This window comes from Ranitomeya imitator, chromosome 2 (assembly GCF_032444005.1).
Source record: "Ranitomeya imitator isolate aRanImi1 chromosome 2, aRanImi1.pri, whole genome shotgun sequence".
NCBI classification, from domain to species: domain Eukaryota; kingdom Metazoa; phylum Chordata; class Amphibia; order Anura; family Dendrobatidae; genus Ranitomeya; species Ranitomeya imitator.
Window position 1 is genome coordinate 469,292,714 of NC_091283.1, and position 27,748 is coordinate 469,320,461.

General features: G+C 44.2%; 1 protein-coding gene across 1 annotated transcript in view; it reads right to left on the reverse strand.

The window, feature by feature from the left end:
- Nucleotides 1–285: 285 nt before the first annotated feature.
- The window catches only part of VAPB (VAMP associated protein B and C), a 66,001-nt gene continuing 38,538 nt past the window's right edge, over nucleotides 286–27,748 (reverse strand). The window contains exons 2-6 of the mRNA XM_069751240.1: nucleotides 12,330–12,482; nucleotides 10,678–10,781; nucleotides 9,837–9,917; nucleotides 6,571–6,744; nucleotides 286–1,723 (exon numbers count right to left, since the gene is read on the reverse strand). Of these exons, the coding sequence (XP_069607341.1) occupies nucleotides 1,565–1,723; nucleotides 6,571–6,744; nucleotides 9,837–9,917; nucleotides 10,678–10,781; nucleotides 12,330–12,482 (671 nt within the window). The 3' untranslated portion in view covers nucleotides 286–1,564. The remainder of the gene's footprint in view (nucleotides 1,724–6,570; nucleotides 6,745–9,836; nucleotides 9,918–10,677; nucleotides 10,782–12,329; nucleotides 12,483–27,748) is intronic.

Consider the following 27,748-nt stretch of genomic DNA (forward strand, 5'->3'; position numbering starts at 1 on the left):
AACCAAATGTGTGAATGAGACCATGGTCTGGGCTGCTCAAGAGAGGGGGGGGGGGGAACTGTTAAGGGGTTGTATGTGACTAGAAAATAGACCTGCGTTCTACTTGGGCCACGTCTGGTATTGAAGCTCAGCTATATTATATCCTGAATGAGAGCGAAATGAAATAGCAGGCAGAGCCATGGAGCAAGGGTGGCACAATTTCAATCTACATACAAATTTAGCTGCAAAATGCTCAAAACAAAAAGTTTACACAACATAAAAAATTCAAAATAAACCACAGACAGATATTTTTGAAAGATTTAATTTACAGCAGGGACACCTGATGGGTTAGATTTTATTCCCCCCCCAGATATTATAACTAAAACCACAAGGAAGGGCCAGAGGGTGGGATGCTAAATTTTCAACAAGACCCCATGTATTAAGATGTTCATACAAAACATTTCTTTTGTCTGACCACACAGAACACACACACACAAAAAAAAGGACCCCCATAGATCAAGACAATGAATGCCAAACTATATACTGAGTCATGTGCGGGTTTCATGTATGCGCAACAAACGTTTCTGCATCCTCAGATTACCTAAACAATGGGTAAAAGGTAATGGATAACGACGTGGGTTAAACACTGTAAAATGGCTTTATTATGGGGCAGGGTAGAGCAGACTCCTTACCCTACCCTGTATAAAATACTATATGATGGTCTCCCGTTTGGTCCCTATTCCAAATAACTACTCCCAAGCACCCCAATATTCACTGCTATGCCAGAGCACCCCATCCCTGTTAATACAAGCCAATACCCGACACTTCTGTACATATATACCTGCGTCCTATAACCACTGTGAAACGAAAAACTATATCTGTACTGCACAGCCTTGGAATGGGGCTAACTGAATCCCATCGCCCATATGGCTGCCCGCCCCAAACTGTGAACTGGCTACAGACTTTGTGCAAATCCAGGTAGACCACAGGATGCAGCACGGGAGATTTCTACACTTAAAAATGGACGTAATCCTTCATGAGCAGCAAGTATGACTAATATATTTATATATATTTATATATGTATACATAGGCTGGAGGGCAAAAAAAATATACATATACCACTTCCCTTCCCCCTCCCTTGGAACCAATGATGGTGCCACTGGACCTAAATTGATGACATCTGATTTTTATTTTTTTTCCTTAGGAGGTAAACTGGAAACACTTACCCAAAGGTTTAAAAATGTGTTTTTTTCACTGTGTCTTTAAATTGACATTTTACAGTACAACGTTAAGAATTAGGTGACGTTCGGTTATTTAATCAATAATGATCTTTGCTAGTGAATCATTCTGTACAATTGATCTGATCCTAGAAGCAAAAAAAAAATGTTAGAACTGAACGGGGAGAAGGGGTGTGGAGGAACTTAAAGACAAGACCTGTGAAATGTACATTTTTTTTTCCTTTTTCTCACTCTCGTTATGAATAAATTTAATTTTTTTGATATGGCTAAACCATCGACAGTATGATTTTGTAAATTTGTTTTTTTTTTCTCTCTCTCTCTCTCATTTCCTTTAAAGCATGCGTCATCTACAAGGCCACTTTCCCTATGATTACACCAATAATGAAAACCAAGACTGCCAGGGCGAGTATTCGGGGGTTTAAGCCTTCATCTTTTACAAAGCTAGAGGATGAAGAGACAGGGTTACTGGAAGCTTGAACTTTTCTCATTCTCAACCCATCTTCCTCCTGTTAAAGAAAATAAAGACTTGTGTTAGTGCACAGCCAAGTGGTGATAAAGGGAATTGCTGCACAATAAGATTATGAGAAGACATAGCGACAGATGTATCTATATATATATATATATATATATATATATATATATATATATATATATATATATATATATATATATAATCACTAATTGAAATAAGCTTTATTGGCAGGACTAAATAAACATCAGTTTTGCCAAAGCACGGGTTCAGTAGGAAACAGCGAGTAGGGACTGTGGGAACGATGGATGGGGTACAGGGTGGGAGTAAGGAAGTCCATGGCATATCATGGTTGTCTTTCTCGCAGTCTATGGCACACGTTCACATACTGTGCCGCTACATATATATACATACATACATATATCTATATATATATATATATACATATATATATATATCTATATATATCTATATCACACATATAAATATATATATATATATATATATATATATATATATATATATATATATATATATATATATATATATATATATATATATATATATATTGTATTGTGGTCCGATTCTAACGCATTGGGTATTCTAGAATATGCATGTCCACATAGTATATTGCCCAGCCCACATAGTATGTTGGCCAGCCACGTAGGATATCGGCCAGCCACGTAGGATATCGGCCAGCCACGTAGGATATCGGCCAGCCACGTAGGATATCGGCCAGCCACGTAGGATATCGGCCAGCCACGTAGGATATCGGCCAGCCACGTAGTATATCGGCCAGCCCCGTAGTATATCGGCCAGTCCCGTAGTGTATCGGCCAGTCCCGTAGTATATTGGCCAGTCCCGTAGTATATTGGCCAGTCCCGTAGTATATTGGCCAGTCCCGTATGTAACAGGTTAAAAAAGACTTAAAATAAAAAATAAACATATACTCACCTTCCGAGGGGCCCCTTGTAGTCTTGGCGCCTGTGTGCGGTGCACGCGGCAGCTTCCGGTCCCAGGGTTGGTATGAGTGCAGGACCTGTGAGGACGTCGCGGTCACATGACCGTGACGTCATGGCAGGTCCTTCTCGCATAGCATCCTGGGCACCGGAGCCTGCCGCTTGCACTGCCGAGGACACCGCGCACGTCGGAGGGTGAGAATAACTTTTTTTTATTATTATTTGTAACATTAGATCTTTTTACTATTGACGCTGCATACGCATCATCAATAGTAAAAACTTGGTCACACAGGGTTAATAGCGGCGGTAACGGAGTGAGTTACCCGCGGCATAACGCGGTCCGTTACTGCTGGCATTAACCCTGTGTGAGTGGTGACTGGAGGGGAATATGGAGCGGGCACTGACTGCGGGGAGTATGGAGCGGGTGCCGGGCAATGAATGCAGGGGAGTAGGGAGGGACTAATCGGACTGTGGCCGTTGCTGATTGGTCGCGTCAGCCATGACAGGCAGCTGGCGAGACCAATCAGCGACTTGGATTTCCATGACAGACAGAGGCCACGACCAATGAATATCTGTGACAGACAGAAAGACAGACAGAAAGACAGACAGACAGACGGAGGCGACCCTTAGACAATTATATAGTAGAATATATATATATATATATATATATATATATATATATATATATATATATATATATTCTACTATATAATTGTCTATGGGTCGCCTCCATCTGTCTGTCTGTATATGCACGCACGCGCGCACACACACACAAACACACACACACACACACACACACACACACACACACACACACACACACACACACACATATATATATATCCAAACAGAGATAGTAGATATATATTATGTATCTCTAAAATATATCTGCCTCTCTATATATATACACACACACACACACACATCTCCTCTATTACATTACACACACCTACTGTATATTGGTGTGTGTTTTTGCTCTTCGCTTCCCCCCCCCCTTTTTTTGAGGGGGGGGGGGGAGAGAACGCACAATTGGGCGCTCGCGTCAAAGCTGGGGGCCCGTAGTCTGCGTACACGTCAAAGCTGGGGGCCCCTGCCATAGCAGAACATGCTAATACAGCTCTTACAAAGAGGCTGGAAATGGTGGCAAAACTTGAGCAATTTGCCGCAGGGAAAATGATAGCATGCACCAGGCTACAGTGTGCCTTTTAACCCTGCTGTACATGAAATGTCAGGACATGAAAGAGAGGAACAACAGATCCCAGCAGATCGTGTAATGCTAGAATCCCTGGGGGGTGCTGTACAACAGACTGCAGAGAATGAGGATTCTCGTGAACCAACAATCAAAGATGTGTTTGCAGTGTTTCATTTTGTAAGTCCACGTTAAGTATGCTGAGCCAGCAAATGGGTAGCTTAAAGGAGGACAGATCGAATATAAAATCAGAGCTTAAGTGTTACTGAAAGTACCGATGCCATGGAAGAGAGGGGAGACCAATGAAGATGATATCCTGAATGTGAAAAGGGTTCAAATGAGGTCAATGCACTGTATTTCTGAACTGGTTGCTAAAACAGGTGACCTAGAATGCTGCATGAAAAGGAATTCCAGAAAAACAAAAGGGGATGCGCCCACTGAATTTATTGAAAATTGGCTTAAAAATAAGCTCAGAACTGACCTTTTGACACCTTTATTTGCCATAGAAAGAGCTTAACAGGTTCTTTCAAGACCCTTACCCCCCAAGCACTCTCCCAATCCGATGCTAGCCAGAATCTTGCACTACAGAGACCGTGATACTATCTTAACATATGCCAGAGAGCTGTAAGATCTCTATTAAATGAGAGCAAAGTCTCCATCTTTTCGGAGGTACAGAAGATGATGAAATTCACGGAAGTGAAGAAGCGCCTAAGGAATTTAGGCTCATCATGCTCCAAGATTCATGTACCCGGTTCGGCTACGAATTGATGCTCTGGGCGAAACTTTTTTCCAGGCGCTGAGGATGCCATGAAACGGCTGGACCAGCATAAAAAACAGCTACGTATGGAAGCCACGCAAGATTGGCAGATCTGGAAAAGAGGGAGGTTGCTGCGGGTTTATCCCATAGGGAATTATGTTCCCTCATGAATATGGCTCTAGGTTCTTTACGAACGCAAATGCCATAATGTACACTGTGGTCTGCTACTGATTGCATGCGTGTTTATGTTGCTCTAGGATCTACTTAATAGCTCTGGTTTAATAGTCATTTAGCCTTGAAGTTTAGTCTTTACCTGTTCTAAGTTTAATGGAGTACTCACTGATATTAGCAGAGGGGGGATGCAACGGTGGGAAGTTTGTGTGCGCTCTTTAGGTATATTCTTGAAGTTCTATCAGCAGCATTGGGCATAGATTCGGTGAGAGAGGAAACCAATACTCTTTATCTTATGTTGGAGTTTGGGAGGGGTAGGGAGGTATGAGGGAGGGGAGAGTTGAAGGGGTTCTTTACTTTTGGCTCATCACAGGTCAAGGCACTGTCCTTTTCAAATCCAGAAAGTGTGAAGCTGGTTTAGTGTATAGTTGGATGATGGGCAAATCTCTCAACTTTAGAAACAATGTCAGGAATAATTGAGATTTCACATTGGAATGTTAGAGGTCTCTCTGATGGATTTTCAGTAAATTCAATGGCTTAACCCCTCTATAATAGGCTTACAGGAAACGCACCTTACCAAAGAGAAAAGGTCTATTGTGAATAAGGGGCAAGAAATCATTCAATATTCTCAACACACTATAGGAGTCTTTATATTGATACATTAGTCTATTCCATTTGAGTTAATGTAAAAATAGACACGGGCAAACTGTATATCTAAGTTGTAGGGTATTTGATACGTTGATCTCCATTGCATTATTTTTTGTAATACCTTACTGTATAAACTAACAATGTCAGCACAGAATCATGGAGTGCCCCTTCTGATCATAGGAGATGTCACTAATATTATGGATTGCTACAAGGACAAAAGGAATCACGATCTCAGAAAAGTAGAAGGGAATATACCGTATATACCCGAGTATAAGCCGACCCGAGTATAAGCCGACCCCCTAATTTTGCCACAAAAAAACTGGGAAAACTTAAAGGGAACCTGTCACCCCCAAAATCGATGATGAGGTAAGCCCACCGTCATCAGGGGCTAAAGGTACCATTACACTAAACGACTTACCAACGATCACGACCAGCGATACGACCTGGCCGTGATCGTTGGTAAGTTGTTGTGTGGTCGCTGGGGAGCTGTCACACAGACAGCTCTCTCCAGCGACCAACGATCGGGGGAACGACTTCGGCATCGTTGAAACGGTCTTCAACCATGCTGAAGTCCCCGGGTAACCAGGGTAAATATCGGGTTACTAAGTGCAGGGCCGCGCTTAGTAACCCAATATTTATCCTGGTTACCATTGTAAAAGTTAAAAAAAAAACAAAAAAAAAAAAACACTACATACTCACATTCCGATGTCTGTCACGTCCCCCGCAGGTAGGCTTCCCGCACTGACTGTCAGTGCCGGCCGTAAAGCAGAGCACAGCGGTGACGTCAGGTTCACTCTAAGAATACCTCAGTATAGTCTGATGACTCTTAGCAGGACTGTGACTTCCTTCAAAACAGCCCTTAACTTTTGGACATCAGGGGCATCATTTTGTGATATGCCACCCACCCATGTCTGATTGGGGAAGCCCTTTAATTCCCCTTTTATTTGAAGGTGCCATAATCTGAATGAACATCTACAAGATCACTAGGCTGAGATGTGAACAGTGTTGTGGTTGGTGATGCGGATTCACATATGTTCCTATGACAAACCTGAATGGCTGAAGTTAGGTGTTATCAGAGGGACACTGGCAAATAGGAACGCACCCTTGGATATCTACACACAAAAGGGCTGCAGGGAACGGGATTGGTTTTATGTCAGTACCTTGATCTTTATGTCGTCCCGTAGTCTCTGGAGTTCCGCCTGCAGCCGCTTATTATCTTCTGACAACTTCTTCTGCTCGGGGTCGTCCAGACTGGAACTTATGGATTTGAACATAGAGGTGGATTCTGTCTTTGTTACAATGCTAGAGAGGACCTTGTTTGGTTCACCATCATGCTAAAATGCAACAGGGAAAATGAGAAAGATTAACCCATTGCTGCAGAGTCAGTTTTCATCTTTGCAATTTTGTTTTTTCCTCTTTTTTCTCTAAGGGTCATCATTATTGTTCTATTTCTGTAACTACCTTCCAGTCTATGGGCGGTTTTTGATTTTTTTCGGGGTGAGGGAACGAGTTGTGGCTTTGAGCGACATCATTCACTTCATCATATAACGTACTGAATAATGAGGAAAAAATAAATACTGCCATAAGTTTCTTGGGTTCTGTTCCTGTGGCATTTAGCCACCAATAACACCATTTAGCCACCAGTAAAAAATTACCTGGTTACCTGGCAACATGATTCTCCAGGTCTTTACAAATATGGCAAGGCCAAACTAGAGATTTCAGTGGTAATATTTTGTGATCTGTGCCACGTTTTGATCACTTTTAATTGCATATTTTGGAAGAGGTGTGGCGACAGAATAACGTCAGTTCTGGAGTTTCTAATTATATGCTCTCTACTACATTAAGTGGGTTGAAAAAAGTTCTACATTCTCTATCACTAGACTATTAACACCAGAAATGCCATTTGTTATGAGAAAAGCCTCCAGCCATTTTTTAAATGCTCTTATAATGTCTACCATCACTATCCGCTTGCAATTGAATTGTCGGACTGTGGAATGCTCTAACTGTAAAGAACCCTTTCCTAATTAGCTGCCTTTTACTTCACACGTAATGAATGCTCCTAAGAAAAGCATGCCTAACTTTTCAATGCTCTCATTGTAGGAGAGACCTTCCATCCCACGCAATAATATAGCTGCCTGCCTTTGAACTAATTTCCTAATATCCTTTATAAGATGTGAAGCCCTGAATAGAATCCTATATTCTAGATGTGGCCTTAGAAATGATTTATAAAGGGGTAACAGTACATTGGGATCACAGGATTTTCTCTCTTTTTATACATCCTTGTATGATTTTGCATCTGCTGCTTGACATGGAATCCTGCTGCTTAACCAGATTAATGTACATGTTCAATAATACTAGTTTTTAATCATTTGGACTTTGCAGGAAACTGATAAATGTTCTTTACATTACATATACATATTTTTTTTTATGGGAAATGCAGCGATGGGGAGCTTTCAGAAGGCCCCTGGCTGCAATGGCGACCCAAAATCGTATTGCAAGAGAGCTTAACTCCTTTCTGCCAGCTGACGTAGTACTCTGTCAGCTGGCAGTATCCCCCGCTTTAAGGTGGGCTCCGGCAGCTGACATGTGCCCGCAATAGGTGCCAGCGGAATCGCGAAATGATCGTGCCTATTAACTAGTTAAATGCCGCTGTCTAAAGCGGACAGTGGCATTTAACAAGCACTTCCAGCAATCAGCCAGAAATACACGCACCGCTGACCCCCACCATGTGATCAGGGGTCATCGGTGCGTTGCCATCACAACCACAGGTCTCCTGGAGACCTCTATGGTTGTTGATGATGGTTTGCTATGGTCGCGCGCTAATAGCAATGCTGTAATTCAGCTACCTAGGGGTGATCTGAGCATCACCTCTATATGTAGCAGAGGCGATTGAGTTATGGCAGCTTCTAGTCTCCCATGGAGGCTATTGAAGAATGGCAAAAGCAAGAGAAAAAAAAAAAAGGGTTTAAAAATATAATATTATTTTTAGAAACATAAAAAGTTCAAATCACCCCCCTTTCGCCCCAATCAAAATAAAACAATAAAAACAAAATCAAACATATACACATTTAGTATCGCTACATTCAGAATCACCCGATCAAAAAAAAAAAAAAAAAAGGATTAACCTGATCGCTAAACAGCGTAGCGAGAAAAAAAATCAAAACGCCAGAATTACATTAAAATGCAATAATGGGCGATCAAAAGATTGTATCTGCGCAAAAGTGGGATCATGAAAAACATAAGCTCGGCACGCAAAAATTAGCCCTCACCCAAGCAGATAACACGAAAAATGGTGACACTACAGGTAACAGAAAGTTGCGCATTTATTTATTATTTTTTTAAAGCAAACTTTGGAATTTTTTTTCACCACTTAGATAAAAGAGAACCTACACAAGTTTGGTGTCTATGAACTCGCAATGACCTGGAGAATCATAATGGCAGGTCAGTTTTAGCATTTAGTGAACCTAGCCAAAAATAGCCAAACAAAAAAACAAAGTGTGGGATTGCACTTTTTTTTTGCAATTTCACCGCACTTGGAATTTTTTTCCCCGTTTCCTAGTACACGACATGGTAAAACCAATGGTGTCGTTCAAACATACAACTCGTCCCGCAAAAAATAAGCCCTCACATGGCCATATTGACGGAAAAATAAAAAAAGTTATGGCTCTGGGAAGGAGGGGAGCAAAAAACGAAAATGCAAAAACTGAAAAAGGCTGGGGTCATTAAGGGATTTTCTCAAGAACAAAGCCAATTTTAAAACAACATTGTAATCAATAGATCTTTGACTAATAATAAGTTTTGTAGTTGGATGTATTTTAAAAACCTGTCCCTGTGCTGAGATAATCTTATAAATGTGCCCCTGCTGTGTATTGTGTAATGGCCGTGTCTGCCTGTGCAGTGACATGGTTTGTTTGATCATACCACAGCTCCTGGGCAGGGGAGAAAGCAAAAGTATACGGACATTACAGCAAGGATCGCAAATTATTCTTTCTTGTAGGTAAGCATTGCTTAAAAACAGGCAGGGAAATGCTTTGCCTCACAGAAATAATCAGCATCGATCCCGTACAGTCCTGCCTTTATCCTCTTTCTCCCCTGCCCAGGAGATGTGCTATGATCAGACCATGTCCCTGTACTGTCAGACACGGCCATTACACAGTACACAGCAGGGGCACATTTATAAGATTATCTCAGCACAGGGACATTTTATTTTTAACAGATCCAATTGTGGAGCCTGCTCTATGCACCTGCCACAAAGGGAAGGGGTTAAATGTACATCTTCTGTATTATACCATCCAGACATATGGTTAGGTATGGGTTTTTGATACACTTGTCCTAAAAATGCAGCAAAATGCTGTGGTTTTGCAACTGAAAACATCCTAGAAATTAGTGGTACACACTGAAGTCAAATAAATGCTGATTTACTTACAGGCTTGTCATTCTCAGAAGGTAGCTCAAACAGGCACCGGAGTTTTGAATCCATCAATTCATCCGGCTTCGCTTCTTTCCACTAGGGAGATTAAAGATATCTATTTTTAGAAACCTATCTTCATTCAATATAGATTGGATAGGTTCGCTGCTTTGTGTAGTGAAAGTCTAAAAATCCACCTCAACCTAGGCTCAGACTGCTGCTCATTCTCTCATCCATGCTTCACACTGCAGCTTTGATTGTTCAGATTAATACGGTCTAAGCCAGGAAGTCGGTGCATGGAGAGCTACTTCCCATTACAGCAAGGGAAGAATGAATGGAAAGAAAAATAAACCCCCAGTAAAAAGTTATTCCCAAGAAAGTAAATGGCTAAACACCTAGCAAGTCTGAGATCAGCACCACCATGTCAGAAATGGAGCGCATGTGCACGTTTGACCTCTGCACCATTCATTGTCTATGGAACTGAAGGAGAAAGCCTAGTACAACGATCTAGTAGCTTCGGCAGTCCCATAGATAATGAATGGAGTAGGAGGTCGAGCATGTGCACCTCAGCTCCGTTAACAATGGGGCTCTGCGGAGGTTGGTTCCCTGGTTCCACAGCCCTTCCCTAAGGATAGCTGGGGGTCTGGCCTATTGGTGGGGGATAACTTATCTTGAGCATGAGGTTTTAGAAAATAAAATAAAACTCCACGTACAAACAAACTAAGCCATATGGCTATCAATAAGGGACATCTGGAGAAATGCTGTATTAACATAATATTTGGTTTGGTTATAACTGGTTAGAAAAACATTTATAATACTTAGTTTTGCAATGTCAAAACAATATGTTCTATATACTTACAACAGCTTCCATGTCGGAGGTGTCTGGCGGCGCATAAATGGACTGGACCATGAACTTATGCTTGCTTTTCTCATTAGGATCATAATCAAACGGTTGCAGCATAACTAAAAACAAAGAGGGGAAAAGGGTTAAAATTCACAGATGCAATACTCTTGATAAACCACAAGAGGGCAGATATTACATAATCCTGCTGTAGTCTCCGCGGCCACATGGATGGTGTTTCTCCAGAACGTCATGCCATCTTGGTTCTTTAGGTTTCTTCATGCTGCGGTGGTGATGGCTTTTTTTTACCTTTCATTAATGAAGTGTAATGAATTATGCTGGGTGGAGTATTTTCTGGGAGGGAGCGGATAAGTGACAGTGATAAATATACAATTTAAAAGAACACACCCAACTACATAACTACATGTGTGCAGACGAGGACGTAACCAGTCATTGTATAGGAATGTCAAATTAGGAGACTGGCTTTTCCGTCTAGGCCCCAAGATGATATTGAAATTATAAAATGTGGCATAGACAAAAACATATCAAGGAATCCCTGGTCAGCAGGACTTCACAACCAAACTATTCATTTTCACTTGCAACTCATTAAAAGTCAAGACCAGCAATATCTTTACATGGCCAATTCGCTCCTTCATTATTGAGAAATCAGCCTTTGAATTGATATGGAAATAAGAATTTTTATTATTTTATTGTATTCATATTTTTATTTTTAATAGGGGAAGAAGAAAAAAAGTGATTAAATTTTTATTTTTTTTTAATATTTAAAACTTTTTTTTTTTCAGTCACTTTCAGGGGACTTGAATCATATATTGCTATTCTTTATACAGTCTCCTATGAAGTCCAGCAATGGGTTGCATTTCTCAGGAACATTGTCATAATACCGTCTGCATTGGCAACCCAACAGGACCCCGCAATTACGCGATGAGACTGACCGCGGCATATCGGAGGACCACTTTGCTGCTGTTAGAAGCAGGTGCTGACTGGGTACCACAGCCATAGTCTGCTGTACACCCGCTCCCAACTCGAGTTGTACATGTACGATGAATGTTTTGACAGGTGTCAGAAGGGAAGAAGAATATTCGTGATCAATACACATAAAATGAGAGCAATTCTGGACACTTCACTGGGTCCTCTTTAAATGTAGGAATAAAAATAAAAAAAACCTATACAAGTTGAATAATCATGTTGGCGCTGCCTGGTCATTTACATTTTTATCACACAAAAATCAAAAACCCCAAAACAATGCCGGAAATACTGTACTGTTTTTCTTTTTACTGGATTTTTCCCCATTTAGTCCATAATATGGTTAAGTTTCCAGCATCATACAACAGTACAGCGGGAAGGGGGAGAATACTCCACTTGTCTCTATTGCATAAATTCTACAGATCTCAATGGAGAGAACCGTGAGGAAGCTGAAATATTTCATCGATTTCACTTGGGAACACTTTCTCCAGATGTGCGAGGGCCCCAGGAGAGTTAAGAAATCAAGGCTCGGAGTATTCCAGGTATATGAGGTTTTCAGTCCTGTCTGCAGCTACCCAATAGAAACAACTATTATACTTTCATGCCCATCCTACGTGATCAAATCCTTGGGGAGCAGTTGCTGGAAATCACATACAGTTTCCTCGATTTAATTACCAAAGACTCACCAGATACATTGATTGAGGAGCCGGCATCGATGACCCCGCTGTTAGGTCGCACACAGTACCGGCGAGGTGCCGTGGTCTTCACTTTGAAACAAATGTTTTTTTCTGTTGGGTTCATGAGTTTCAGGTTTGTTGTTACGACATCTGTGAACGGACCTGTAACAGAGAGACAACGGACATGTAAGACGGGGCTGGAAATAGGAGAACCTCAATCATCCTAACATCATGAAATGTGATACTAATAGGTCTATAGAACATTGTCTAGTCTGGGTGAAAGCTAAGAGCAGGACGAGCTAAGTATGGGATTTAAGGACTCTAAACATCATCCTCATTCACTGACAAGAAAAAAAGCTTGAAAAATGGAACTTGCGTAACAAGGTCTAAACTGGACCATTCAAAAGTTTATGTCTGCCACTAAAGTGGCCGGAGACGCTTGTGGGACAAGTTTTTTTTTGTTTCAGGGGAGGCTTGGCCTGGCTTTGGAGGAGTAAGGAAGCACGATCCACAGCTCCCCATCACAGGACCGACTCCACAGTATTCCTAGCCCTTAATTTGCCCCTCAAACTACTGCTAATGCAGGTGATAAGGAAGAACCCCACTAGCAGCCAATACTTACCGCTCTTCAGTGAGCATTACTCGTTTTCTTAGGAGCACGGAGAGCTCCTGAGAAGCTTGCAAAATGGAGTCGGCTCCACCAGCTCAGCATTCCCACTCCAGGGACTCACCCCGACTCCCTTTCTGACTGCTGAAAGAATGTTTCTTCGCTGGTGGACTGATAGCTCTGATGTCAGGGCCCTAGATTCCGCAAGGACTTCTCACCGCACACAATAGCGACTGCAGTTTCCACACTGAAGTGCGTCACACATGATCAGGATGGCCCTCAGCCCCCTGTTCTCTTGGGTGTCTGTCACGTCCTCTCTGTCACCGATATGTACAGACTTTGTCCCATCCACAGTTCCTATTGGTTACAGTGGTGGGGGCCCTCCTCTGCAGTTCTGTGCCCTTCTGGGTACATGGAAGGAGACCCACATAAAACACCTTCAAGATCTTCAAACACACATAAAAGCCATTCCAACTACGAAGGACACGGAAAACTAAGATTCCAGAATGGAGTCTTAACCCCTTCATGACCTTGGGATTTTCAGTTTTTCCATGTTCGTTTATTGCTCCCCTCCTTCCCAGAGCCATTACGTTTTTATTTTTCCGTCAATATGGCCATGTGAGGGCTTATCTTTTGCGAAACAAGTTGTACTTTTGAACGACATCATTGGTTTTACCATGTCGTTTACTAGAAAACGGGAAAAAAATTCCATGTGCGGTGAAATGGCAAAAAAACAGGGATTTTTGTGTTACTCACCGTAAAATCCTTTTCTCCGAGTCATTCATTGGGGGACACAGGACTGTGGGTGTATGCTATTGCCGCCAGGAGGCTGACACTAAGTAGACAAAAAAAAGTTAGCTCCTCCTCCATAGTATACACCTTGACACTGGCCCTGACAGCTCCAGTTTGGTGCACAAGCAGTAGGAGATAGAGAAAACAAAACAGCATTAGAGCAAAGACAACATGTCTAGAATAATACTACAGTCTGAACAACTCCGTAGAAAAATAAGAAGAAATAGGGAGGGAGCTGTGTCCCCCAATGAATGACTCGGAGAAAAGGATTTTACGGTGAGTAACACAAAAATCCCTGTTTCTCCATCGTCTCATTGGGGGACACAGGACTGTGGGATGTCCCAAAGCAGTCCCAGGGTGGGAAAAAAGACTCACTGGAACAAAACCCTTAGGCACTTACCGCCTATAGGTGCGATACCGCAGCCTGAAGAATTTTTCTTCCCAAACTTGCATCAGCAGAGGCCTGAGTGTGGATATTATAATGCTTAGAGAAAGTGTGCAGGCTGGACCACGTTGCCGCTTTGCAAACCTGTTCTGCTGAAGCTTGGTGCCGAAGCGCCCAGGAAGCCCCTACCGCTCGAGTAGAGTGTGCCCGGATCCCAGCCGGGATGGCTGCACCCTTGATGCGGTAGGCCTCCTGAATGGTGGCTCGTATCCATCTGGCTAAGGTCGACCTAGAGGCTGCGAATCCCTTTCTGTGACCCACAGGAAGAACGAACAGGACATCCGTCTATCGAAAAGAAGCGGTCCGAGAAACATATCTTCTCAGCGCTGGCACCAGGTCCAGAGTATGGAGAGCTTTTCCACACGGTGTGAAGGTGCAGGACAAAAGGAAGGCAAGACTATGTCCTCATTGATGTGAAACGAGGAAACTACCTTTGGCAGAAAAGAGGGAACTGGTCTTAATACTACCTTATCCTGATGAAATTGCAGAAACGGCGACTGGCATGACAAGGCCGCCAATTCCGACACCCGCCTAATGGAGGTTATGGCTACCAAAAACAAAACCTTCCAAGAAAGATACGTTAAAGAAACTTCTTGGAGGGGCTCAAATGGGGCTTCCTGAAGAGCACTCAAGACCAGATTAAGGTCCCAAGCTTCTAGCGGGGCTCTGTAAGGAGGAACCATGTGAGAGACTCATTGCAAAAAAGTCTTGACCTGTGAAATGGTAGCAATCCTGCGCTGGAAAAGAACCGATAAGGCTGATATTTGCCTCCTAAGGGTACTTGGAGCGAGACCTGAGTCTAAACCAGCTTGGAGAAAAGCTAAAACATTAGGAACGGAGAACCGTAAAGGAGGAAGACCCTTCTTCCTGCACCACGAGAGAAAAACTTTCCAGGTGTGGTGGTAAATGCGCGCATAAACCGTCTTTCGAGCATTCATCATAGTGGAAGCTACCTTTTGAGAAAAACCGGCCTGGGTCAGAATCCAAGATTCAACGGCCAAGCCGTCAAACGCAGGGCCCCTAAGTTCTGGTGGAATATCGGCCCCTGCGACAGAAGATCTGGCCGTATTGGCAGCTGCCAAGGAACCCCGGCAATCAGCTGAACGAGGTCCGCGTACCATGACCTCCGAGGCCAATCTGGGGCGACTAGAATTGCCAGAACTCCCTCTATCTTGATCTTCCTGACTACCCTTGGGAGGAGCGCCAGAGGAGGAAACAGATATGGAAGACGAAACTGATTCCAAGGAAGGACCAGTGCGTCTACGGCGAGAGCTCTTTGATCTCGATAACGAACTACGAACCTGGGGACCTTGGCATTCCACCCAGATGCCATTAGATCCACGTCCGAGATACCCCAGCGTTGGCAAATCTGCCGAAAAACGTCGGGGTGAAGAGACCATTCCCCGGGCGCAAGACCCTGACGGCTCAGAAAGTCCGCTGCCCAGTTCTCCTTGCCCGGGATGTAAACTGCCGACATCACGGAGTGGTTGTTCTAGGCCCAGCGGAGGATTTGCCCTACCTCGCACATGGCTGACCTGCTGCGGGTGCCCCCCTGATGATTTACGTAAGCCACAGCCGTGGCATTGTCCGACTGGATCCGGACCGGGTGACCCGCCAGAAGATGGTGAAAGTGCTGCAGAGCCAGCCAAATTGCCCTTATCTCCAACAGATTGATTGGAAGAGTTGACTCCCCTGGGGACCAAAAACCTTGTGCTGTGTGTTGGTGAAACACTGCTCCCCAACCGAGAAGACTGGCGTCTGTAGAAACTACCAGCCAATGGACTGGAGAAAAGGCTTTCCCCTGCCGCAGAGAGGAGCTCCTCATCCACCATATGAGAGATTGCCTGACCCGGGGAGACAGACGACACCGGAGGTTGAGAGAAGCATGACTCCTGTTCCAGGCTGACAAAATTGCCTGCTGGAAAGGGCGAAGATGAAATTGGGCGAATGGTACTGCTTCCATGGCCGCCACCATCCTGCCCAAGACCCTCATGCAAAACCGGATTGAGTGAAAACTCGGCTGCTGTAGTATTTTCACTTCCTGCCGAAGGCAGAGTACCTTGTTCTGGGGTAGGATAGTCAGACCCCGAGAAGTATCGAAGATCATTCCTAAAAAAGAAATCTTTCGAGATGGGACTAGAGATGACTTTTTTAGATTGACCAGCCACCCTAGTCGGGATAGAGTGTCCAAAGTGATGCTGACGTTCTCTTTGCATGCTTGAAAAGTTGGCCCCTTGACCAAGAGATCGTCCAAGTATGGCAAAATGACTATGCCCCGGGAGTACAGGATGGACACAACTGTTGACATCACCTTTGTGAACACCCTGGGAGCAGAGGCGAGACCGAAAGGTAATGCTGTGAATTGGAAGTGACGTTCGCCTATGGAAAACCGTAGAAATCTTTGATGCGGAAGAAATATGGGGACATGCAGATAGGCATCTTGGATATCTATGGAGGCTAGGAATTTAAACCTTGCTTGAAATTGGCGACGAAAAGGTTGCTTAACCCTTTGTTGTGGAAGGAAATTACTCTTTCCCCCTGTGGTATCAGATATAAGTTGATCCAACTTTGCGCCAAATAATCGGCCAATGCAGAACAATTTGCCGCATCCAAGGATGCATTAACCCCTTCCCGACCCATGACGCCACGTAGGCGTCATGAAAGTCGGTGCCAATCCGACCCATGACGCCTATGTGGCGTCATGGAAAGATCGCGTCCCTGCAGGCCGGGTGAAAGGGTTAACTCCCATTTCACCCGATCTGCAGGGACAGGGGGAGTGGTAGTTTAGCCCAGGGGGGGTGGCTTCACCCCCTCGTGGCTACGATCGCTCTGATTGGCTGTTGAAAGTGAAACTGCCAATCAGAGCGATTTGTAATATTACACCTATTATAACGGGTGAAATATTACAATCCAGCCATGGCCGATGCTGCAATATCATCGGCCATGGCTGGAAATACTAATGTGCCCCCACCCCACCCATCGCCCCCCCAGCCCCCCGATCTGGCCGGTACACTGCTCCGGCTTCCCTCAGTACAGGGCTCCGCTCCCCCCCCGTGCTCCAATCACCCCCCCGTGCTCCAATCACCCCCCCTGCACTCCGATCCACCACCCCCCCCCCCCCCCCCCCGGTGCTCCGTTCCACGCCCCCCGTGCTCCGTTCCACGCCCCCGTGCTCCGTTCCACCCCTCCCGCGCTCTGATTCCCCCCCCCCGTGGTCCCCCCCCACCCCATCATACTTACCGATCCAGCCGGGGTCCCGTCCGTCTTCTCCCTGGGCGCCGCCATCTTCCAAAATGGCAGGCGCATGCGCAGTGCGCCCGCCGAATCTGCCGGTCGGCAGATTCGTTCCAAAGTGCATTTTGATCACTGAGATATAATCTATCTCAGTGATCAAAATAAAAAAAATAATAAATGACCCCCACCCCCCCCGTCACCCCCATAGGTAGGGACAATAAAAAAATAAAGAAATTTTTTTTTTCCACTAATGTTAGAATAGGGTTAGGGGTAGGGTTAGGGGTAGGGTTAGGGCTAGAGTTAGGGTTTCGGTATGTGCACACGTATTCTGGTCCTCTGCGGATTTTTCCGCTGCGGATTTGATAAATCCGCAGTGCTAAACCGCTGCGGATTTATGGCGGATTTACCGCGTTTTTTCTGCGCATTTCACTGCGGTTTTACAACTGCGATTTTCTATTGGAGCAGTTGTAAAACCGCTGTGGAATCCGCACAAAGTAGTGACATGCTGCGGAATGTAAACCGCCGCGTTTCCGTGCAGTTTTTCCGCAGCATGTGTACAGCGATTTTTGTTTCCCGTAGGTTTACATTGAACTGTAAACTCATGGGAAACTGCTGCGGATCCGCAGCGTTTTCCGCAGCGTGTGCACATACCTTTAGAATTAGGCTATGTGCACACGGTGCGGATTTGGCTGCGGATCCGCAGTGGATTGGCCGCTGCGGATTCGCAGCAGTGTTCCATCAGGTTTACAGTACCATGTAAACATATGAAAAACCAAATCCGCTGTGCCCATGGTGCGGAAAATACCGCGCGGAAACGCTGCGTTGTATTTTCCACAGCATGTCAATTCTTTGTGCGGATTCCGCAGCGTTTTACACCTGTTCCTCAATAGGAATCCGCAGGTGAAATCCGCACAAAAAACACTGGAAATCCGCGGAAAATCCGCAGGTAAAACGCAGTGCCTTTTACCCGCGGATTTTTCAAAAATGGTGCGGAAATATCTCACACGAATCCGCAACGTGGGCACATAGCCTTAGGGTTAGGGTTGGAATTAGGGTTGTGGTTAGGGTTGGAATTAGGGTTGTGGCTACAGTTGGGATTAGGGTTAGGGGTGTGGGGGTTAGTGTTGGAGTTAGAATTGAGGGGTTACCACTGTTTAGGCACATCAGGGGTCTCCAAACGCAACATGGCGCCACCATTGATTCCAGCCAATCTCGTATTCAAAAAGTCAAATGGTGCTCCCTCACTTCCGAGCCCTGACGTGTGCCCAAACAGTGGTTTACCCCCACATATGGGGTACCAGCATACTCAGGATAAACTGCGCAACAATTACTGGGGTCCAATTTCTCCTGTTACCCTTGTGAATCTAAAAAAATGCTTGCTAAAACATCATTTTTGAGGAAAGAAAAATGATTTTTTATTTTCACGGCTCTGCGTTGTAAACGTCTGTGAAGCACTTGGGGGTTCAAAGTGCTCACCACATATCTAGATAAGTTCCTTGGGGGGTCTAGTTTCTAAAATGGGGTCACTTGTCGGGGTTTCTACTGTTTAGGCACATCAGGGGCTCTGCAAACGCAACGTGACACCCGCAGACCATTCCATCAAAGTCTGCATTTCAAAAGTCACTACTTCCCTTCTGAGCCCCGACGTGTGCCCAAACAGTGGTTTACCCCCACTCATGGGGTATCAGCGTACTCAGGAGAAACTGGACAACAACTTTTGGGATCCAATTTCTCCTGTAACCCTTGGGAAAATAAAAAATTCTGGGCTAAATAATTTTTTTTGAGGAAAGAAAACGTATTTATTATTTTCACGGCTCTGCATTATAAACTTCTATGAAGCGCTTGGGGGTTCAAAGTGCTCACCACACATCTAGATAAGTTCCTTTCGGGGTCTAGTTTCCAAAATGGGGTCACTTGTGGGGGGTTTCTACTGTTAAGCCACATCAGGGGCTCTGCAAACGCAACGTGACGCCCACAGAGCATTCCATCAAAGTCTGCATTTCAAAACGTCACTACTTCACTTCCGAGCCCCGGCATGTGCCCAAACAGTGATTTACCCCCACATATGGGATATCAGCGTACTCAGGAGAAACTGGACAACAACTTTTGTGGTCAAATTTCTCCTGTTACCCCTGGGAAAATAAAAAATTGCAGGCTAAAAGATCATTTTTGAGAAAATAATTTTTTATTTTTATTTTCATGGCTCTGCGTTACAAACTTCTGTGAAGCACTTGGGGGTTTAAAGTGCTCAATGTGCATCTAGATAAGTTCCTTGGGGGGTCTAGTTTCCAAAATGGTGTCATTTCTGGGGGATCTCCAATGTTTAGGCACACAGGGGCTCTCCAAACGTGACATGGTGTCTGCTAATGATTGGAGCTAATTTTCCATTTAAAAAGCCAAATGGCGTGCCATCCCTTCCGAGCCCTGCCGTGCGCCCAAACAGTGGTTTACCCCCACATATGAGGTATCGGCGTACTCGGGAGAAATTGACCAACAAATTTTATGATCCATTTTATCCTACTGCCCATGTGAAAATGAAAAAATTGAGGCGAAAAGAATTTTTTTGTGAAAAAAAAGTACTTTTTCATTTTTACAGATCAATTTCTGAAGCACCTGAGGGTTTAAAGTGCTCACTAGGCATCTAAATAAGTTCCTTGGGGGGTCTAGTTTGCAAAATGGGGTCACTTGTGGGGGAGCGCCAATGTTTAGGCACGCAGGAGCTATCCAAACGCGACATGGTGTCCGCTAACGATGGAAATAATTTTTCATTCAAAAAGTCAAATGGCGCTCCTTCCCTTCCGAGCCTTACCATGTGCCCAAACAGTGGTTTACCCCTACATGTGAGGTATCGGTGTACTCAGGGAGAAATTTCCCAACACATTTTAGGATCCATTTTATCCTGTTGCCCATGTGAAAATGAAAAAATTGAGGCTAAAAGAATTTTTTTGTGAAAAAAAAGTACTTTTTCATTTTTACGGATCAATTTGTGAAGCACCTGGGGGTTCAAAGTGCTCACTATGCATCTAGATAAGTTCCTTGGGATGTCTAGTTTCCAAAATGGGGTCACTTGTGGGGGAGCTCCAATTTTTAGGCACACGGGGGCTCTCCAAACGTGACATGGTGTCCGCTAAAGAGTGGAGCCAATTTTTGATTCAAAAAGTCAAATGGCGCTCCTTCCCTTCCAAGCCCTGCCGTGCGCCCAAACAGTGGTTTACCCCCACATATGAGGTATCAGCATACTCAGGACAAATTGGACAACAACTTTCGTGGTTCAGTTTCTCCTTTTACCATTGGGAAAATAAAAAAATTGTTGCTAAAAGATAATTTTTGTGACTAAAAAGTTAAATGTTCATTTTTTCCTTCCATGTTGCTTCTGCTGCTGTGAAGCACCTGAAGGGTTAATAAACTTCTTGAATGTGGTTTTGTGCACCTTGAGGGGTGCAGTTTTTAGAATGGTGTCACTTTTGGGTATTTTCAGCCATATAGACCCCTCAAACTGACTTCAAATGTGAGGTGGTCTCTAAAAAAAATGGTTTTGTAAATTTCGTTGTAAAAATGAGAAAATCGCTGGTCAAATTTTAACCCTTATAACTTCCTAACAAAAAAAAAATTTTGTTTCCAAAATTGTGCTGATGTAAAGTAAACATGTGGGAAATGTTATTTATTAACTATTTTGTGTCACATATCTCTCTGGTTTAACAGAATAAAAATTCAAAATGTGAAAATTGCAAAATTTTCAAAATTTTCGCCAAATTTCCGTTTTTATCACAAATAAACGCAGAATTTATTGACCTAAATTTACCACTAACATGAAGCCCAATATGTCACGAAAAAACAATCTCAGAACCGCTAGGATCCGTTGAAGCGTTCCTGAGTTATTACCTCATAAAGGGACACTGGTCAGAATTGCAAAAAACGGCAAGGTCTTTAAGGTCAAAATAGGCTGGGTCATGAAGGGGTTAATCAGATAATTCCCAGCCAAGGATATCTGATTAGACATCTCTATCACTTCTACAGGAAACTCCCTATCCTGAAGAGCCCTAGTGACGGACTCTGACCAAGCTATCATAGCCTTGGCAACCCATGTCGCCGCAAAAGACGGCGCGAGGGCTGACCCTGAAGCCTCAAACACCGACCGAGCTAGACTCTCTAAGAGCCGATCAGTTGGATCTTTAATAGCTGACCCATTAGGAAGAGACAGCAGTGTGTTAGAGGCCAAACGGGACACGGGAGGATCCACAGAAGGGGATTCTGCCCATTTTTTACAAATCTCGGGTGCGAAAGGATACCTGGTACCCAGGGCCTTCCGGCCTAAGAAACGTTTATCCGGTCGCTCCATGTGACATTGAACTAAATCCTCAAACTCAGGATGAGAAGAAAACACCTTATGAGGTTGCTTGAATCTTTTAAAAGACACCTTATGACCTGAAGGTAAGGTGGCTACATCCTCTACTCCCAAAGACTGGTTAACGGCCTCAATGAGACTGTCAACTGATTCCTGATAATCAGGAGCTTCTAAATCAAAAGACCCTTCAGAGTCAAAGTCCGAACCATGTTCACTCACTCCCACAGGTGAGGGAGACCGAGAGACGGAATTCACAGATGCAGATGCACCCGACGGACCGGGAGACGCTGTATGGGTACGCTTCCCCCGCGTCTGCCTAGAGGGAGTACGGCCCCTGCAGGCCGGAGGGTCCTGAGAATCGGAGGATCTTTCCAAAACAGATGGATGAACGTCCCTGACAGGGGCTTGAAGGGACTCAACCGCCTTAGTTAGAGACGCCATAGATTGCGTTAAGGATACGACCCACTCAGGGGGAGACGCCGCAGTCTCAGATACAGGCATACCCGGCAGAATAGCAGGCGGGGTAGCAGGCGGGGGCTCCTGAGCGCGTTCGGAATCGCAAGCTTCACAGAAATGGCTAGTTTGCGCATGCGGAAAAGAAGCCCAGCAAGTAATGCATGAGGTATACAGGACTGTGTGAGACTTAGTCCTTTTAGACATGATGACTATTGCTGCTGTTGCTGCTATGAAATGCCTTATGAGCTACTGGGTCTTAGAACAAAAAAACTGCTGTCAGGCTGAGGGAAGTAGCACTTACCCCAGTCCTGTGTCCCCGTCGGTTCTGAGCACCACACTAAACCGAGCTCTGAGCAGAGAAAACCTCCCTTATGAAGATCATAAAAAGGGGGAGGAGCCGCCATAAGGATCGTGCAAAGGCCAAAGCAGGGGACTTGATTTTCCCCATACCTGCGCTCTCCTAGAAACGCTGGGAGTGCGAAACCGGAAGTACGCGCCGCCGAAGGGGGCGGAACTTCCGCCCATGACCCTGCAGGAAACTACAGAGACCATGATGCAGCGGGCCGCCGGAAGAAAGTTGCTAGGGGCGGAACTTCCGCCCATGATCCTGCAGGAAACTACAGAGACCATGATGCAGCGGGCTGCCGGAAGAAAGTTGCTAGGGGCGGGCCTTTCGCCCGTGCTTTAGCTATGGAGAGACAATCTGGAACCGGCGCCGCACTGAGTGCAGAGTGGCGTTTTACCACCTGAGACCCCCCCCCCCCCCCCGCAGCCTCTGACAACACATCAGGTTAGAAGAGAGGCATACACGTAAATCCATATATATATATATATATATATATATATATATATATATATATATATATATATATATATATATATATATATATATATATATATATATATATATATATACACACATACATACATATATACACATACATACACACACATATGGGGAAAAAAAGACGGTGCAGGCACCCTAACTCCTTTACCCTTCAGAAGGTGAGGAGAGGGACCGTCTGCCTCCTTTAAGCACCGCAGTCCAATGCATTGGTGATTGAAGTGGAGGCTGCACGGACAATGCATGAATGCCTGTACAACCTAGGATTTCGTTACCTCAGGGTGGTCAGGTTTTTAGTCCGGCAATCCCACGTCGCGGGAAAGGATACGTGGAGGCGACACTCACACGTGCTCGCCCGTTGTTGGTTTGGGGAGATCGGACCCCTTCAAAAAGGTCCGTCGCCCCTATCTTATCCTCAAGGTAGAATGTATCTGGGAAAACCCAGAGATGTGCCTCCTACGGACACTAAGCATAAACTGGAGCTGTCAGGGCCAGTGTCAAGGTGTATACTATGGAGGAGGAGCTAACTTTTTTTTTTGTCTACTTAGTGTCAGCCTCCTGGCGGCAATAGCATACACCCACAGTCCTGTGTCCCCCAATGAGACGATGGAGAAAAGTGCAGTCCCACACTTGTTTTTTGTTTGGCTTTTTTGCTAGGTTCACTAAACACTAAAACGGACCTGAAATTATGATTCTCCAGGTCATTACGAGTTCATAGACACCTAACATGACTAGATTATTTTTTTTATCTAAGTGGTGAAAAAAAATTCCTAACTTTGCAAAATAAAAGAAACAAAATTGCGCTATTTTCCGATACCCGTAACGTCTCCATTTTTCATGATCTGGGGTCGGTCGAGGGCTTATTTTTTGCGTACTGAGCTGGCATTTTTTAATTATACCATTTCGGTGCAGATACATTCTTTTGATCGCCTGTTATTGCATTTTAATGCAATGTCGCGGCTACCAAAAAAATGTAATTCTGGCGTTTCAAATTTTTTTTTCGCTTCGCTGTTTAGCGATCAGGTTAATGCTTTTTTTTTTTACTGATAGATCGGGCGATTCTGAATGCGGCAATACCAAATATGTGTATGTTTATTTATTTTTTATTGATTTATTTTGAATGGGGTGAAAGGGGGCGATTTAAACTTTTATATTTTTTTCAGTTTTTTTTACTTTTGCCATGCTTCAATAGCCTCCATAGGAGGCTTGAAGCTGGAACAACTCGATCGCCTCTGCTACATAGGAGCGATCATCAGATCGCTGCTATGCAGCAGAAATGCAGGTGTGCTATGAGCGCCGACCACAGGGTGGCGCTCACAGCTACCGGGGATCAGTAACCATAGAGGTCTCAAGGACCTCTGTGGTTTCTATACAGAAGCATCGCTGACCCCCGATCATGTGACGGGGGTCAGCGATGCGCGCATTTCCAGCCGCCTTGAAGTGCTGGTTAAATGCCACTGTTAGCGATTGACAGTGGCATTTAGCTAGTTCAAAACAGCTGACATGTCCCGGCTTTGATGCGGGCTCACCGCCGGAGCCCGCATCAAAGCAGGGGTTCTGACCTCGGACGTACTATCCCGTCCGAGGACAGAAAGGGGTTAATATAAGGCTACGTTCACACCAGTGTTTTCATCAGCCAAAATCAGGTGTGGAACAATCAGTGGAAAAGTATAATAGAAACACGTCACCACTTCTGTATTTATCACCCTCTCCTGGTTTTGGCTTACAAATACTGATGTAAAATACTGGCCAAATAATGAGGTAAAATACTGACCAAATCCTGAGGTAAAATACTGACGTAAAATACTGACCAAATACCGAACGTCTCCTAAAGCAGAGACTGCTTCCATAAGAGGGGAGATGCAAGGCTACGTTCACATTTGCGTCTTTGGGCGCAGTGTCGTCGACACATACCGACGCATGCGTCAATTTGGCGCACCAGACAGGGCACGTACGACGCTACATGTAGCATTTTTTCCTGCGTCACATTTTTGATAATCAATGCATGCAACGCACTTGCGTCGTACATGCGTCTAAAAATCACATTAGTGACAATGTAAAACGCATAAGGCGCAGGTGCCTGCGTTGGTCGACGCATGCGCTTTTTGAGTTAAATGCAAGTGATTTAGTGTCTTGACACTTTTTTGGGCGTTGTGAATCTTAATTAAATTTAGAGAACAACGCATGCGTCAAAAAACGCTGCGTTGTGTATGCGTTTGACATGCATTATGCGTTGCGTCGACGACGCTGCGTCCAAAGACGCAAATGTGAACGTAGCCTAACAGTGAACAGAGAGGGTGATATCCACGGAACTAAAAATAGCTTCTATGAGGGTATGTTCACAGGGCGTTTTTGCAGTGTTTTTATGCTAATTTTCAGCTGTGTTTTACAATACCAGCAAAGCCTATGAGATTACAGAATCTCATGCACACATTGTTTTTTGTCATCAGTATTTTGTGTTTTGCGTGGTTTTTGGACATAGAGCATGTTACTTTCAGCATTTTTCATCATTTTTCACCAACTGACTTGAATGGGTGGTGAAAAAAAGCAGGCATCAGGTTTCGATGCGTTTTTAGTGCCAATACCTTTTTCTATGGAACAGGACTTTTTTATTCCAACAATAAATTTTATCAGCATGAAGAGAAATATAGCCTGCCAAAACCCACACAAAAGACAGAAAAAAAAAACAAATCAAAATTGTCGCGAAAAACATGTGTTTGTTTTCTGCAGGTCTTGACTACCAAGAGATCAGCTTTTGCTGCAGAAAAAAAAAAGTTGGAAAAAACGCCTAGTGCGAACCGTACTCAACAACTGAATGTGCATGAACAAGCTGTGTCTTCTCGCTCATAAAAGCAGATTACAAAATCCTCACGAGATGATACACTACCCAAAGTTACATGCTACATTTCCTTCCGTCTCAGGCACCTGCTGGTGTTGTGAACAAGAGAAAGGCGCTATGCTCCAAATTGGGTGGGAATGCAGTAAGACTAGGTATATTCAGGGTACCAGGTAATCACGGTGGTAGGGTAGTAAACAGCCCTCAAATAGCTCGTTCGCATCTAACCCTCTTCAATGACCTACCAGAAGAAAGATATTCTCGGATTTCGATTAACGGCCCGCTCTGTGATCCCAAGACACTGGCATCGTCCCAAGTGACCTCCATGGCCGAACGGTACCTGCAGAAAGCTCTGGGCATTCAGATAAATATACGAAACTCTGGGGCAATCAGAGTTTGTTTCATGACTCAACAGATTTTCGTAAGATCTTTCAGTAGGCACAGTCTCTACTCTTGGCTGGACCTGGGTTGGTGCTGAGAACATAAATCTGATATACATACGCTCTGTATCCTCCTCATCTTACCTCCTCTCTCTACCTTTCTTCCTTGGTGCTTCTTCCCTGCCCCCTTTTCCTTTTTTGTCTTAATTGTTCTTATGATAGATTCTTTTACTGTAAGAAACATTACCATTGCTTATTTTGTCTTCAAGGCATCTGCCGCTTCCTCTTAAAATGGGTTGTAATTTTGTTTGTTATTGCAAGATTTCATTGTTCTCATTTTTATCTGTACAACTGGCCCTTTCATAAAAATAAAAAAAAGACTGAACACAAACGTTTTCGTTTTCTCAGAGTAAAACATTAAAGCCACAAGCCGTGAAATATGGCATTTTAGTAAAGTGAAGAAGCAGAGTCTAGCTTTCTCAGCTGACTGTCTTGTGACACTTGTATGACAGGTTTTCCACAACATGTACTACACATCACAACCAGGGTGGGCCTTCTGGTGGATGACACACTGTGAGATACATTGGCCCCAGAAGCAGAGGCTTTAAAAGGATTTTGCACTCTACTTCAGTATTTAATATAGCCCCAGCTGCTCCCTGAGGAAGCCTGTAGAGGCGAAACTTGTTCGGGGTGCTATTTGTGCACTATGAAAAATAACTATCCAAATAATGCCGTATTAAGCCATGGGCTGCAGCCCTGGTATAGGTAGGCCAGCATTATCTCATAATGTAAGAAAATCATTAGCAAAGTACATCAGACTCCAAAAACGTATGAGTCAAAATTAAGAGGAAAACAAAGGTTCACTATTGTCATTTTAATAAATCTACCATTTTATTTTATTTTTTTTTTAAAGAAAATCAATAAATGTCAATTTGTAATACAACCCTTTAATTGGGTAAATTTACCTTCTGAGTAATTTGGTACTAGAAATTTTCATCTTTAAAAAGGGTGTGTGTACACCCATAAGCATATTGACATTGCCGGAATAGTGATGGTCACAAGTCTCTGTCTTTCATGGAATCCAAGTCGCTGACTGGTCGTGGCAAAACACCCACGACCATTGCCACGACCAATCAGCGACTGCCACAGTCCGGCGGCAATATGGCTGCTCTTTCCTCCCCGCAGTCAGTGCCCGTTCCATACTCCCCTCCAGTCATCCAGTCAGCCCTCACACAGGGTTAATGCCAGCGTTACCGGAGCGCGGTGTAACGCACTCCGGTTATGCAGCTATTAACCCTGTGTGACCAACTTTTTACTATTGATGCTGCGCATGCAGCAATAGTAAAACGATCTAATGTTAAAAATAATAATAAAAAAAGGTTATTCTCACCCTCCGACGTGCGTGCTGTCCTCGGCAGTGCAAGCGGCAGGTTTCGGTTCCAAAGATGCTATGCGAGAAGGACCTTCCATGACGTCACGGTCATGTGAC